This window comes from Mytilus californianus, unplaced genomic scaffold (genome assembly GCF_021869535.1).
Source record: "Mytilus californianus isolate M0D057914Y unplaced genomic scaffold, xbMytCali1.0.p SCAF_40, whole genome shotgun sequence".
In the NCBI taxonomy this organism is placed as follows: domain Eukaryota; kingdom Metazoa; phylum Mollusca; class Bivalvia; order Mytilida; family Mytilidae; genus Mytilus; species Mytilus californianus.
The window spans coordinates 1,046,059-1,063,783 of record NW_026262691.1 but is presented as its reverse complement, the minus strand read 5'-3'; the positions used below and the strand labels follow the sequence as shown (position 1 = coordinate 1,063,783).

Below are 17,725 nucleotides of genomic sequence, written 5' to 3'. Positions count from 1 at the left end.
CTATTTATTGGACAGACTATTATTATCAACCTAGACCAGGCCAGATTATTCATTTTCAAAATCTTCCTGCACCACTGTCCGACCCCCAATATCGAATGGTCAGTTTTAGTGTTGCTGGAAGGCAAAGCTGTAAAGTAAATTCATATTATTTTAATGATTCAACATGGGAAAAAGAAAAGAAATATTCTTTAAAGCCAAGTATTATCAGTTTAAAGAATAAGTATCATTTATTTATGCAAAATTTCCATCAATATTTTTGGTTTGGATTATTGCTGTTTTAGACAGATGAAAAGACTAATTCAAAATTTGCATACAATTACACTCTGTTGCATATTTTTGAAGGATACATAAAGTGATATCATTATAAAATTATCTATATATATATATATATATATATATATATATATATATATATACAAGTCTAAATTGAAAACAACGTTCAAACCTATGATTGCGTTGGATAAAAACCGCAATTTTTATACGTGTGCATGTAAAACAAATTTCTTGGTAGAGGGGTCTAAATACAGCACAAACAACAATTTCCAAAAGACCAAAAAAAGTGAAAAAGTCTATTTTATATATATATATACAAGTCTAAATTGAAAACAATGTTCAAACCTATGATTGCGTTGGATAAAAACCGCAATTTTTATACGTGTGCATGCAAAACAAATTTCTTGTTAGAGGGGTCTAAATACAGCACAAACAACAATTTCCAAAAGACCAAAAAAGTGAAAAAGTATATTTTAACAAAACGCATTTGACTAACAGGTCGAACAACAAATGTTCTAAAACCCAGCTGACTGCCATTGGCAATTGCCAAATAAACCGATCACCGATGTAATAAATGGATCTTAATTATAAATTATATATATATAGATTCTACCAATACCTCAATCGTGATACAATATTTATCCACTTGAGACAGTTAAATTTTCAAATTTAAACAGAGGCTTGCTGAGCCTTTTTAAATTAAATATTTTAAATATAACTGTTGAGAGTGGATAAATATTCGTTGTATTGCACAAGATTTGGTGGTGGAATTTGTTTCTGTAATGATTTTTTGATGATATACTGACAATCTGAATCTATCTTTTCGAATGATTTGTAAAAAGATGTGTTCTTTCCATGTGACATCATTAGACATGGTCACCTGTTTTCATGACGTCACAATTGGAAATTCAGAGGAAAGCAAGAAAATTTGACGTCATTTTTGAATTTTGACCAATGAAGAACTGAGATCAAACGAACCACACGTTGATTAAATAAAAATAATCAACGGGTCAGGAAACGAAAAATCGGGTAAGAATAAAAGAAATAAATATATGAGAAAGTTTACTGCCTGACTAATGTACAACAGAAGATAACATATTATTTTTATATTTTCAAAATAATGTAAAATTAAGATGACTGTATAATGTCAAACCTTTTAAAGATAAAAGAATGTGTCTGAGGACATGAATTCCCCCACTGAAGATTCAAACAAACAAAAATGGGACAGCCTGAAGGACGAACAGAAAGACGGATGGTCAAGGGTATCACTTAATGCCCATGCTCAAGCTTCAAACAAACAAAAATGGAACGGATGGACAGATGGAATTATTGACAGTCAAGGGTAACAGTTAATGTCCCCTTTGCCTACAGCGGGGGTATAAAAAACCTATTCATAAATGTAATACATTTATCATTAGCATATAATACAAAAACCGCCGAAACACTTAATTAGTGTCGGATTGATGTAAGCAATTGCAAGTCTAGTAATACTAGCATCATAAGATCATTATTTTGTAATATAATTACAACAAAATATTAATAGTATGTAAACGGAGTCTTCCAAATAAGATTTTATTGCTATCGGAATTCGGATTGATGTTGAAATGCGTGGATGTTAGGTGTCACTTTTATACAAAGAATCAATGACATTTATTACAAATATATAATTTAATAAATCTCGATAAACTTGGCACAAATCAACAGTATAATATTTTATATCTACATTATTTTTTAAAACATCATGTGAAACCTGATCGCTTCATCAGTATTATCTGTTTTACTCAAGATCTTTTTCATGTGAAAAACACTTTTAGATCGGTTTCAAACAAACAGTAACACCAAATATATATGCAAAAATAAATACAACTTATCATGTTAAGCTGTTGTTACTTAGATAAAACAATTATCATCTGTTTTTTCAAGTTTTTTACAACATTTGATTTCTTTTTAAAGGTAGAAGTTTTATATGATACAGCGCCACCTTGTTATTAAACTAGAGATTTCCCACATGAGCGCTATAATAACAAGACTTAATAAAATCATGTGACTGATAAGAAATTCCTGATGCCATTTTACAACCGCACTTATAATCACAGATAGTAACCAAAGGGGTCTTTCCAACTTCATGAAAATTAATCGCTACCAGCCATCCATATGCATACTTTACCAAATTAGACTTTTACCTGATTAAAAACAAGATGATCATGAGAGCCTGATATCGCTCACCTGTTATTTCAGTTTCAGGCATTTGACTTATTTGCAGATCTTACTTTGCTGAACATTTTTGCCATTAACACTTCTCTCTATCTATTATAATATTAAAGATAATAACCAATAAAATGCTCCGCTGGGGCCCAGCTTGATACGACCGCAGAGGTCGAACCCTGAACAGTTGGGCAAGTATAAACACAACATTCAAGCTTGATACAGCACTGAATTTGGATTGTAATTAAATATTTGACACAGCATAGGTTTCTGACACAGAATGAGAGTGGTCTAAGAACTTAAAAAATTTAAATTTATCTATTCAAACCTTATCATTATTATTTGCTTTTATATATAAATCAGAAATAACCAATTTAAAATGGTAAATTTTAAAGAAAAAAAGGAAAAAAAAATCCCCCCCCCCAAATTTTTTGAACCCCCTTATGATTCATCACCCCCAAACTCAATCCCAGCCTTCCCTTTGTGGTATGGTACCTTGCAGCACAATTTCAGAGAGATCCATACACTTCAACACAAGTTATTGTCTGGAAACTAGAAAAATGCTTGTTTTTTTGCCCCTTTTTGGCCCCCAATTCCTAAACATTTAGGGAAATTACCCAATTACCCCCAAACTCTAACCCAGCTTTCCCTTTGTAATATGGAACCTTGCAGTACAATTTCATAAAGATCCATACACTTACACACAAGTTATTGTCCTGAAACTAGAAAAATGCTTGTTTTTTTGCCCTTTTATGGCCCCTAATTACTAAAATTTTGAGGGAATTACCCCCAAAATCAATCCCAGCCTTCCCTTTGTGGTATGGTACCTTGCAGTACAATTTCAGAGAGATCCATACACTTCAACACAAGTTATTGTCTGGAAACTAGAAAAATGCTTGTTTTTTGGCCCCTTTTTGGCCCCAAATTCCTAAACGTTTAGGGCAATTACCCCCAAACTCAAACCCAGCTTTCCCTTTGTGATATGGAACCTTGCAGTACAATTTCATAAAGATCCATACATTACACACAAGTTATTGTCCTGAAACTAGAAAAATGTTTGTTTTTTTGCCCTTTTATGGCCCCTAATTACTAAAATTTTGAGGAAATTACCCCAAAATCAATCCCAGCCTCTTCTTTGTGGTATGGTACCTTGCAGTACAATTTCAGAGAGATCCATACACTTGAACACAAGTTATTGTCTGGAAACTAGAAAAATGCTTATTTTTGGCCCCTTTTTGGCCCTAATTCCTAAACTTTTTAATCAATTACCCCGAAACTCAATTCCAGCTTTCCCTGTGTGATATGGAACCTTGTAGTACAATTTCATAAAGATCCATACACTTACACACAAGTAATTGTCCTGAAACTAGAAAAATGCTTGTTTTTTTGCCCTTTTATGGCCCCTAATTACTAAAATTTTGAGGGAATTACCCCCAAAATCAATCCCAGCCTTCCCTTTGTGGTATGGTACCTTGCAGCACAATTTCAGAGAGATCCATACACTTCAACACAAGTTATTGTCTGGAAACTAGAAAAATGCTTGTTTTTTTGCCCCTTTTTGGCCCCCAATTCCTAAACATTTAGGGAAATTACCCCCAAACTCAAACCCAGCTTTCCCTTTGTAATATGGAACCTTGCAGTACAATTTCATAAAGATCCATACACTTACACACAAGTTATTGTCCTGAAACTAGAAAAATGCTTGTTTTTTTGCCCTTTTATGGCCCCTAATTACTAATATTTTGAGGGAATTACCCCCAAAATCAATCCCAGCCTTCCCTTTGTGGTATGGTACCTTGCAGTACAATTTCAGAGAGATCCATACACTTCAACACAAGTTATTGTCTGAAAACTAGAAAAATGCTTGTTTTTTGGCCCCTTTTTGGCCCCAAATTCCTAAACGTTTAGGGCAATTACCCCCAAACTCAAACCCAGCTTTCCCTTTGTGATATGGAACCTTGCAGTACAATTTCATAAAGATCTATACACTTACACACAAGTTATTGTCCTGAAACTAGAAAAATGCTTGTTTTTTTGCCCTTTTATGGCCCCTTATTACTAAAATTTTGAGGGAATTACCCCAAAATCAATCCCAGCCTTCTCTTTGTGGTATGGTACCTTGCAGTACAATTTCAGAGAGATCCATACACTTGAACACAAGTTATTGTCTGGAAACTTGAAAAATGCTTATTTTTGGCCCCTTTTTGGCCCTAATTCCTAAACTTTTTGGGCAATTACCCCGAAACTCAATTCCAGCTTTCCCTGTGTGATATGGAACCTTGTAGTACAATTTCATAAAGATCCATACACTTACACACAAGTTATTGTCATGAAACTAGAAAAATGCTTGTTTTTTGCCCCTTTTTGGCCCCTAATTCCTAAAATTTGGAGGCAATTACCCCCAAAAATCAATCTTAGCATTCCCTTTGTGATATGGAACCTTGTGATACAATTTCAGAGATCCATAGACTTACACACAAGTTATTGTCATGAAACTAGAAAAATGCTTGTTTTTTGCCCCTTTTTGGCCCCTTATTCCTAAAATTTGGAGGCAATTACCCCCAAAATCAATCCCAGCATTCTCTTTGTGATATGGAACCTTGTGATACAATTTCAGAGAGATCCATAGACTTACATACAAGTTATTGTCATGAAACTAGAAAAATGCGTGTTTTTTGCCCCTTTTTTGCCCCTTATTCCTAAAATTTGGAGGCAATTACCCCCAAAATCAATCCCAGCATTCCCTTAGTGATTTGGAACCGTGTGGTACAATGTCAGAGAGATCCATACACCTACACACAAGTTATGTCTGGAAGTTACAAAAATGCTTATTTTTGGCCCCTTTTTGGCCCCTAATTCCTTAACTGTTGGTACCATAACCCCCAAAATCAATCCCAACCTTCGTTTTGTGGTATTGAACCTTATGGTACAATTTCATTGAGATCCATTCACTTAAACTAAAGTTAGAGTGCGAAAACTAATGTGTCTTAGTAAACCTACAATGGGTTGTCCAAATTGGTCTGAAAATTTCAAAACAGATAGATTTTGATTAATTCATCACTTTAACTCCATGTCACTTTTGCTCTAACTGCTATAGTTTTTGAGATAAAAGCCAAAAACTGCATTTGACCCCTATGTTCTATCTTTAGCCATGGCGGCCATGTTTGTTAATGGATAAAAATTTCGGATACAAATTATAAACCAGTTACCCTAAGGAACATTCAGTTAAAATTATTAGGCCCAATGTTCTATTTTTAGCCATGGCGGCCATGTTTGTTGATGGATCAAAACTATGGATATAATTTATAAATAAGATACCTTAAGGAGCCTTCGGTTAAAGTTTAGAAGTATTAGGCCCAGTAGTTTCAGAGGAGAAGATTTTTAAATGTTAGCAAACATGATGAACAAATGGTGTAAAATTGTCTTTAAAGGGCAATAACTCCTTAAAGGGTCAATTGACAATTTTAGTCACCTTTACTTTTTTGTAGATCTTACTTTGCTGAATATTATTGCTGATTACAGTTTATCTCTATCTATAATAATATTGAAGATAATAACCAAAAACTGCAAAATTTCCTTAAAATTACCAATTTAGTGGCAGCAACCCAACAATGGGTTGTTCGGTTCGTCTGAAAATTTCAGGGCTGATAGATCTAGACCTATTGAACATTTAACCCCATGTCAGATTTGCTCTAAATGCTTTAGTTTTTGAGATATAAGCCAAAAACTGCATTTGACCCCTATGTTCTATTTTTAGCCATGGCGGCCATGTTTGTTGATGGATTTTTTTAAAACTTTGGATACAAGTTATAAACTAGATACCCTAAAGAACATTCAGTTAAAGTTTGAAGGTAATTGGCCTAGTAGTTTCAGAGGAGAAGATTCTTAAAATAACGACAACGACAACGACGACAGACGACAAACGATGACGGACGCCAAGTGATGGCATTTATAAGCTCACATGGGGCCCGAATCCAGTGAGCTACAAATGGCACAACTGAAATTCTGAAGAAGAAAATGCCCAGCAATGAAGATTTCCTTAATTTTTCTTAGTGTTTTCTGCAAAATTAAAAACAACCAAGGCCCCTCCAACCTTTAAATGATTCTAATCTATAATGCTAAAGAGTAGCCATTGTTGAAGATGTATCTAGATCCAGGTGAGCAATATTTGGTTTTTATAGCCCCTAGTTTAAACTTGATACCCTTGTTTGTGACCAGATTTGCTACAATTTGGCCATGTTGTTTCGGAGAAGAATTTTGTAAAAGTTTACAAATGACAACAGACAATAGAAAAAAGATGGTGTATGATCATTAAGAAACCAATAGCTAATACATGTATAAGGAAATCACAAAATGTTCACGCCATTTGAGCTCAAATTATGACAAGCGTTTATTATTTCAATTGAATATTGGAATTTATTACAAAACTACCAATGGTAATTAATCTAATTAAAAGACAATAGTGCACACGCTCAATTTTCTTGCCTGTTTTACTCATCATTGAATTCATGTTGAAAGTCTGTAACATTAAGGTTTTACTACAAGTATCACCATGATCAAATAAACTGAACATTAACAATCTATACTACAAAAATAACAAAGTCCAATTTGTTTAAGCCAGCAATTCTTAATATCGACCAATGAACCACAAAAATGAGGTCACTGTTATATGAACCCTGCCAGGCAGATATGTACACCTGACAATCATTCCATACACAAAATATAGTTGGCCTTATGCTTATATAGTATCTGAGATACCGACTTGACCACATAACTTTTGACCTTGATAATTTTTTCAGGAAATGAGGGTGAGGTCAGGTGAACCTGGACATGTAGACATTGCAAGGAACCAATACATCAAATATAGGTATCCTATTACTCATTACCTTTGGTAGTTAAGTTTACCTGTGATCTTAACAAAATTAACGAAAGTCATGCAAAGAGGTTCACATATTCTTTGAAAGTTCTTCCAAACAATCCACAAAATCAGAAAAAATATTTCTTTTAACCAGACATATTTTTATAATGAAACAAGATATGTCTGAACAACTCAAATGGCCCTGCTTGCAAAAAAAAGCCTGAAGCCATTTTTTTTTAGTGGAAATTTGAGAATGTAAGTCTATATTTATAACTGTTATTTTCAAAATATTTTCAAAATCTTTTTAAAGTCCAAAGCCTGTAATTTCGGCATAAATCAGCAGAGCAGAACCAAAGGTAAAATTAATCTGTAACTCATCTTAGTACAATGTAGTCACATTCTAAAAATCAGCTCAATATGTGAAGTCGTTTAGAAAAAAAGTCTATATACTGTAAATTCAGAAATTAATGCGTGCATTTATTATTGCGATTTTGTCATTTTAGACTAAAATGCGATTTTAATTTTTGCGATATTGAGAAAAATCCTGTTTAATTCATATAAAAAATTTCAAAATGCGAGTTTAAATTATTGCGATTTTAACCCTGTCGCATTTTTCGCAATAATAAAAACATCGCAATAATTTCTGAATTTACAGTAACTGTTATTTTCACAAAATTTTCATAACTTCCAAAGCCCGTAATTTTGGCAAACATCAGCAGAGTGGAACCAAATGTTAACTCGATCTGTAACTCATCATACAGTAGACTCACATACTATAAATCAACACAATATGTGAAGGCATTTAGAAAAGATGTCTATATAACTGTTCATTGCAGAATGGCAGAATGACGGATAAGGGTAAAACTACATTTTGTATATATGGCACCGACCACTTTGTGTGGTATATATATATAGTATATATTTCTGAGTAAACCATAGAGAAAACTAAATTTATATGCGTGGAACTTTTAAATGTCACCCTAAATTTTCCAAGTAGCTTTATAATTCATGGATTTAAAATTGGAAATTATATTCCTCTTTAACACACAGTGTCCATTCTGTTGCATGAATGCATGGTCAGAGGAACTACATACCATCATGCATTGTTTATGTAAGCTTGTTTCTATTTGTGGAGACTGATTTGATTTTTAAACCATCATGTTGAATTTTAGAAAGAGCCAATTATTTGGTTGGTTTAAGGAATTTACTTTCCTACACACAGTGTTATTGTTTTCATAGGACAAAAGCATGAATATATGAATGTTTTGTGTTTTTTATATTAAATGATTTTTTAAACTGTTTTATCATGATAACTTATACATTGTTATACATGATGTTGATAAAGCGCAAATGTCCTAATAATTAAAGTGCAAATGTCCATTAAGATAAAAGGGGAATGTGTCCATGGAACACAGACAAATATCTCCAATTGCATATAACGTTAATAATATAAGGGACAGTAAAAGTGATGCTACCCAAATTCATACTTGATCTGAATTTTGTCTTAATATACATTTTGTATAAATGTTATAACATTTGGTTGAGGCAAACTTAAGTTAGAAAACAACAGCGGGGCATAAAATGCAAATGTTCTATCAAAAAGTGCAAGCGTCCGGTGCCATTAACACGTTTCTGCTACAAGAAATAATTTTCCTGTATACAAAATAAGAAATGATTAAGAAACCTGAACACACCCATTATCATGTGGCCATGTACAACAGATGACCTTCAACTGCATACAGACTTACCATCTTCAAATATACTTCCTGTCATGACACTGAAAAATACAAAGATACAACATACTACATTTAATGCTTAAGTAACAGTTAACCTAAAATTAATGCATCCATGTTAAAATTGTCAAAATATAAGTTTCCCTAATAATTGCTGTTGTCAGTGTAAAATTAACTTCCAACAAGAGTGCACATGCTGAAATGTCTCACCTGCTTTAGTGATAATTATCAAATTTATGTTGAAAGTCTTAAACGAGAGGCTCTAAAGAGCCTGTGTCGCTCACCTTGGTCTATGTGCATATTCAACAAAGGACACTCTCCAACATTGTAGCCAATAATAGAATTCATGACAAAAATTTCTGTTTTGTTGATCTTGTATAGTTATATATATAATGATTTAGTCTGTTTAATTTCTCTCTATCTTCTTTAGTTTTTGCTCAAAACACAAGAGGGTATTCACTCCTATAAGAGTTCACTCCTATAAGAGAGACAGTCTACTATATAACTATATCAACAAAATTTGACTTGTTACATTAGATATTGCCTTGCTGATCATTTTTGTGATTTATGGTGTCTATTTATCTATTATAATTTTTATCATACAAGGCAAAACGCAAAAAAAAACGGTAAAAATCATCATTAAAGGGTAACTCCAATTAGGATTCGTCTGAAGTCAGATGATTCCTTAATATTGGCATAATTGTAAATCCTGTCTTGCTGATCATTTTTTCTTATTTGAGTTTCCATCTATCTATTATAATTTTAAAAAGGGAAAAACGTAAAAAAATCGGTAAAAATCATCATCAAAGGGAAATAACTCTAATAAGGAGTCTACTGACAATTTCAACCATGTTTGACCCATTTGTAGAACTTTTCGTGCTGATCATTTCTGCAATTTAAAGTTTCTCTCTACTGTGAAAGTACTTTTATTTGTGTGGAACCAATTTTCATGGCTTTAGTGGATGACTTTATCCATGAATTTAAGTGTCCAACGAAATAAAACAACACAACTGTTGTCCAAATCAAGACATGGAAAGATCGATCCCATGTAGGTTTGACTACATGCATACAGGCATGCCATATAATCTAGAAAAGACTTCGAATATCGGCAAATGCACTATGATCTACAACTGCAGGCAGGATTATACCCATTTAATCTTTAAAAAACCTAAACTGACAGACTTTTAATCTTGTAATTCTCATAAAAAATATTTTTGAAAGATGATAGTGATGATATGCTATGATGAAGTGTTCATTTTATATCCTCATAATTCTCATACGGAAAATTATAATCTCATATTGGACTTGCTTTTGACCAGAATTAATTTTACAATTCAAGGTACATTTATAGCATTTGTTGCACCAATTGCAGTTTTGAAAAGGTATCAATTGCGCCGCTCTCTGTTTTTCTGATGGTATTAATTGCGCCAATAAATGGAATCAAATTGTGCCACATTTACCTGTACATTTTTTTACATATATCATACATGTAACTGTTTAGTGTAACATGTACTATAATTAACCTATCCACTTTAGATTAAACTGAACACTCATCAAAATTAAGAAAACTCACCAAAATAAATTGTTTAGTAATAGAATAGTTTTTCACGTGTAAAGATGTCTGATATATCATTCAAGAAAATAAAGTTTGATAGAGGAAAACCTGTCATCGTTGTCGAAGAACACAAATTTCGTCAGGCATTTGTAAAGAATAAACTGTTGACACAGGGATATGTCTCACCTGTCGGCATAAAATTTAAAAAAAGACAATCTGATGGACAGCAAAATTACTAATTAATTCAAAGTCGCTGGACCAATTAGTGGGCAGGGCCTCCAAATGGTTGACAAACTGAGATGGACAAACAACAATGTAACTTTATAGAAAATATATAATGTCTATTGTAAGTAGTTCCTATCAAACTTAACATTGAAAATTGTTAATTGATTGAAAGTCACTGGACCATGACCTAGGGGGCTGGGCCTTAATATAGTCGTCAAACTGATATGTACTGATAGTAATGCAACTTTATTGAAAATATCATTGATCTATCACAAGTAGTTCATATCAAACTAACTTGAGCAGAAAACTTATCATTGAAAATTGCTAATTAATTAAAAGTCACTGAACCATGGCCTAGGAGGCAGGGCCTCAAAATAGTCGTCAGTTAATTTTTAGGCTAATATTTAAAGTCAATGAACCATGACTTAGGTACATGGCTAAACCATCTCCATGTAAATGAGATGTGCCAATGCTAATACAACTGCATACCAAATATCATTGACTTATTATAAGTTGTTCCCTTTAAACAAACCAAAACACAAACATTAACTTGTAAACTATGTAACAGTTTCAAAGTCAATGAACCATAAGACATATCTGAAAAACAGACGCATGATGATGATAACTGTCAACTGATCAGGATTTTGCAGGTAATTAATTAACACCTTAAAATTTTGAGAAATCACCAAAGAATTTTATATACCCCCCAGGGTCATCAAATAACCCCGGGATTTCAGCATTTCACTAGTTTTCACCAAATTTCTTCTGCCTGAATTCAGACTAGTACTGTAGTATATAAAATGATAGATTTTCTGAGTGATTTTCTGTTGAAATAACAGTAAATTTAAATACACAATTGTTCCTAGAAACAAGGAATTATTTGAATCTGGAATAAATTTAAATTCTAGAAAATTGATAGGCTTAAGGGGGTTAAGTTAGTTTATACTGAAAAATCAGTGAAAGTAAAATTAACCAATCAGTTTTCGTTTGGTTAGTTTTCATCATACATTTCTTATTAACTTTCCAGAATTCAAAATTATTGTAGATTCAAATAATTACTTGGTTTGACAAGAAGTCCAACTAGTAAGTTTTTACTAGCAAATTCAGTGAGAAATAAGATGAATGGTTATGATGCAGATCATGACAGAATAAGGATGATTCTATAGAATTACACTTAATTATAACATCAATATAAGATCTTTGTTTTCATAATTATCAAATTGGCTAAATATATACTTGACATTGCCTTTTGACAAATTTTAAAACAGCAATCAGTGACATGTTCATAAATACACATTTATTTATTAAAATGATTGTCTAAACTCAAACATTTTCATATAATGTAAAATAAATAAAAATAAATCACTTGTACAAGGATATGTGCATAAATTTGCTTTAAAATTTATCTGTTATACCATCAAATAAATACCTTACATGTCGTATTCCTGATGACACATGCTTCCACAAAAAAGTGCACAGGTAAATAAAAGAAAAACTTGATATAACTTTTTTTTCATGGTCTTATTAGCATAAAAATGTAATTATATGAAATGCATGCTTCTTTTTGTAATTTAATTGGGGTGTAAAAGTGTTGATCTTGCACACATTTTAGAATAAGAGCGCTTTCGCGCTTCAGGTATAGAACCACTAATTTGGGCCCGGTCGGAAAGAACATACAAGAAAGTAGTACATATTTTAAACAAAATAGTTCCTACGCATAGCTGCATCTTGGTCAATAGGTGAAATATTTGGGTAGTGTTGGTATCAAATGAAAGCTTGGGGACTTGGGATCACTGTAGAACCATGAAAATGCTAAAAGTTTCTTTTGAATAATAAAAAAGTATATAAAATTATAATAGGAGGGCACATTTGCCCTGTTGTTCAGATCAGAAGTACCTGTTTTTGTACTATCAAATTTCCTGGAACCAGTACGCTCTAATATGCAATTAAAGGTATGTTGAATTTTTCAGCAAAAGTCAGGATAAGGTATAGTTTTGACATAAAATGACTGCCACTTTATTTGAACATAAGACAAAGTAGTCATTAATGCTTGAAATTGCAGAATTTAACATAGAAAGCGATTGGGCTATGCATTAGTGGTTTTATACCTTCATAGAAAATGTGCTTCGTCAACACTTTTACACACCAATAAATTTAGAAAAAGAAGCATTTATTTTTTAAATAATGATCAAAACCTCCATGCCCCTTTGTACATAATATATTTCCTTATTGGGAAAAAAAATAAAACATTCCTCAGAATTATTTGGTGTTACTGTGACTTACCTATAATCATGATAATTAGTGTTGCTCTCCACCTTGATTGCAGTTTATCAAAAATTTTAACCAAATTGCAATTTGTTTTATCAAATCAATCTGTACAATTGGTCAGAAATTTTAATGAACTGTTGTAGAAAACCACTGTCAATTCGTGAAAGTGCACAGTGATAAATTATAAAGCAAACTTACAATCTTATTAAGAATTACTACCTTTCACCTGTCGAAAACAATTACAATAAAAAAATGTATAAGAATTCTTAGAATGATTTTCATAATATCATTGAAGTAAAATTAAAGTTCAAATACAATTGAAAGTATGGTTTATTTTATCACCTTGCACTTTCTTTACTTGGCTGTGTTTTTTTACAGCAGTTTGCTAAAATTTCTGACCTGTTGAACAGTTTGAATGATAAAAACTAGAGGCTCTCAAGAGCCTGTGCTGCTCACCTGATTCTACTTTGGACTTTATATTTAATTTTGCAAAATGAGTATTCCCTATAAGGTCTAATATTAAATGATCTTGGAGGACAGATCAGCAACAAAGTACAAACTTTAATCTTGGTCAGCACCTCATAAGGAACATTCAAATCATTACTGGTTTCAATTCATTTATCGGTTCTAGAAGACGACATTTGTAAGTATTTCCCATAGCATCATATGTTAAACTAAGCCCCCTTGCTAAAGGCTTCTTAGACAACAGATAGGCAACAAAGTAACAACACTTTGTCAGCACCTCATAAGGAACAATTAAACCATATAAATAAGAAGATGTGGTATGAGTGCCAATGAGACAACTCTCCATCCAAGTCGCAATGCATTTAAAGTCAGCAATTTAGAAGACACTTTAATAATTATATATGTATTTCCAAATTGCAATAGGTTCCTATGTTAGACTAAGGCCCCTTCTGGCAGCCTTCAAGGATAACAAATCGTCAACAAAGTAACAACACTAATTGGTTCCGACCTCATAAGGAACATTCATGCCATATTTGATTTCATTCCATTCAGTGGTTCATATAAGAAAACATTTTTATGTAATTCATATAACTAGACCACGTCTCCGGTTGGTGCCCATCTTGGATGACAAATCAGTAACAAAGTTACAAAACTTGGTAAGTACAGGGTAAGCACCTCATAAGGAACATTAATACCATGTTTGATTTCAATCCATTCAAAGGTTCTTTAGAAGAAGACATTGGTTACATATTTCCCCATAGTGATCTATGTTAAACTAAGGTCCTCCTGGTGGCCATCTTGAACAGTAAATCGGCAACAAAGTAGCAACACTTCATCAGCACCTCATAAGGAACATTTATGCCATGTTTGGTTTCATTCCATTCAATATTAATGCTCCTCTAGAAGAAGCATTTGTATGTATTTCCTTTAGGGTCTTATGTTAAACTAAGTCCCCTGCTGGCGGCCATCTTGGATGATGGTTCGGCTACAAAGTAACAACACTTGGTCAGCACCTCATTAGGAATATTGGTTACTCACCATTATTCCGATAGCCCATTAGTCTGACAGCCTATTGGTCAGACAACCCATTAGTCCTACAACCTAATGTTCCGTCAACCCAATATTCCGACAACCCATTGCTCCGACAGCCTAATAATCCGACAATCCATTAGTCCGACACTTATCAGGTATCAGGGTAAAATAAAATTTGTCTGTCTATATTATAACATATTTTAAGAAATAAATCTGTATATATTACATAGGTAATTCGAATACTTTCTATATACTCAATTCGAAATCTGTATATAGAATAGAACAGAATAGAACATTTCATTTTCCAAATTATAGGGCCTATAAAGAGCATATAAATCAAGAACAACAAGTGAAAGTGCGAGCTACTGCTCACTGATGATACCCCCGCCTAAATATTTTGGTAAACAGGTTGTTGAGTGATGAATCTGAAAACACATCACACGGTATAGCTGACTTATATAAACCCTGAAACCAAATTTCGGAAATCCTTGTAATGTATGTAGTTCCTAAGAAAGATGTGACGAAAATATTCATGGGACGGACGGGCGAACTGACGGGCTGACGGATGGACTGACGGACGGACTGACTGATAGACAGAGGTAAAACAGTATACCCCCATACCCCCACTTTTTTAAAGCGGGGGTATACTGATTGGGTCAACATTGAGCCATTACCATACTAGTATAATATAATTATCATTATATCACCATAAACCTCAGTCAGAATCAGAGCCAAAACAAAATAGAAATAACAACAAGCACATTGATATCAAATAACAGTATCAAGACCTTTTCTACATAAGTCAAAAGAACTACCAATAAAATCATCATTTTTTTTCCATAATAGTAAAGTTTTCTTGTGTTAACATCAAAACAAATTTCGAAGATTTATCATGTTTATCTTAATTTTTAAAGTTCTGACAAGTGCTAGAAATATGCTGAAAGAGTTCATCCCTCAAATTATTATAAAGTGAGCATTCAATTGAAAAATGACGCTCATCCTCAATTTTATCAGCTGTACAATTTAAACAGTAGTGCTCAGATCTTGCAATACGATTTTTTGAATATCTGGCATTTTCAATTCTTAATGTAATGGGTGAGCATTGATTCTTAATTTACATATGAACTGCCTTTTCTTAAAATCAATGATATCTAAATAATTTTCTTCTTGAAAACAATCTTTGAATGAAAAATAAGTGTCAAGTTTGCCTTTGTCAGTGTTCATTGTTTGAAACTTTTAATAGATGATTCCAATATTTAAGTACTGGAAAAACATGTATTGACTTTAGAAAAAATGTAACTGTTTATTACACATATAGGTATCATATAATATTCCATCTTTCAAACCTACTAGTCTATCAATATTTTAACACTGATAAGTTAACCGCAAAATAAGGAAATCTACCAAGTTCTGACATCACAGCTGTAGATACGTAATTGCAATTTGTGTATGGAGTAATAATTTTCGCGCCTTTTTGTATATACAGAAATCGTTTAATATGTATTTACAGAATTAAGAAAAAAAACAACGGATAAACAAAACTATTTCCGTTTGAATAAACTTCGAATTCCGTAAAAAAATAAACGGAATCATGACGTAACAATTATTTGCATACCGAATATGCAAATACACACTATACAGAGTTTTAATTACTTGTATATATGCAGAATTCCAATTACGTTATACAGATTCTCATCAAACTATTTTCAACAAATTCAGCAGGGTCAGCTATAAAATACAGAATCTATTCTGTGTATTGGGTATTGTGTGACTCCAATATGGCCAAATTCTGACCCGCCACTGTAAGGATTAGGTGGACGACTCTATGCCTCATTTAAAACAACCTATAACTTTTAATTTTTGTTCTTAAATTTTCTTAAAAGCGAGGCAAACTTATTCATTTTTCAATGCGGCCCTGCATGTATTGTGATGCATTAACATACACAGTACTTTTTACAAGATATTGTTAATAATAGTAGTATCTGTTTTCTTCAATATTCGCATTTTAAAATTAGCACACTTTTTTAAATCATTTTCTCCAAAATTATAAGGAAAAAAAACAACAACAAAACAATCTACTAAGTATACAGTAGAGTTATGCACAGTCAGTTTGCCTCAACAATTACATTGCCTTAACCAATGAATGTTGGACAATTGCAAACCAAGAGTAAGTCCAGGAGAAGGGAAATCATTTGACAATAAGACACACGCGGGACAAGAATGTCACACATTGTCTTAGATACATGATTTTTTATTAGTTGTTATTGGCTTTGATCTAGCTGTCAATAACTGTGAATACTCTCAGATTTGTACTTTGTGTTTTTGTTGTTGTGAGGGATGTATAAATATCCTGTCACGTCCGGTATGTATTTGTGTTAATAGTTTGTGTGCTTTGTATCGATCTGATGAGTTAATTAAGCCACTGTTACACCATTGCCCTAGGTTTGGGGAGGGTTGGTGCCTTCAAACATGTTTAACCCCGCCACATTCTTAATTTGCCTGTCCCAAGTCAGAAGCTGGTAGTTTAGTGGTTGTCGTTGGTTCATGTCTGTCATATTTGTTTTTTCGTAAATAGTATTGTTATAATTCATTAGTCCTGCCGGGCCTCCCCCAACCATTACAAAAGTGGCATGTTTTTCTAGATTTTGAAATAAGCTCAGGATATAAAATCGTTAACCCTACAAATATATTGAGTGTCATCTCTCAGACTATGTCTGATCGATCGTTAATGGAAGTGCTGTGAACTGTCTCCGTATTTCGTGGATTCATATTCCCGAACATGATATTCATCAAATCACACGGGTGGGTGTCTTAGTAGAAGCTGGAATTGCTCATCTTTTCAGAGCACATATTTCATCCTATTTGTCATATTTGTCATATTATTTTTTAGGACCTGGGTTTGTATTTGTCTCTTGATTTTCTTCATTTTTGACTGACGCTACATAAGTCTCTAATTTCCGCGACAAAATTAAATAAAACTCAGATGTCAGAGTGATACAAGGGGTAGAAAGTGTTACGACCAAAGAGGGCAGGTAGGGTTATCCAACTCTGATATATTTATTTATGTAGTTAATAGTGGTGAAACCTCACTTCCTTGATACGAAAGGGGGA

General features: G+C 32.9%; 1 protein-coding gene across 1 annotated transcript in view; it reads right to left on the bottom strand.

Annotated features, from left to right (window-relative positions):
* Window positions 1-17,725, bottom strand: part of LOC127699767 (fibroblast growth factor receptor 1-like) — a 97,929-nt gene that overhangs the window by 35,694 nt on the left and 44,510 nt on the right. Inside the window, exon 2 of the mRNA XM_052203123.1 lies at window positions 9,085-9,113. Within this exon, the coding sequence (XP_052059083.1) occupies window positions 9,085-9,113 (29 nt within the window). The remainder of the gene's footprint in view (window positions 1-9,084; window positions 9,114-17,725) is intronic.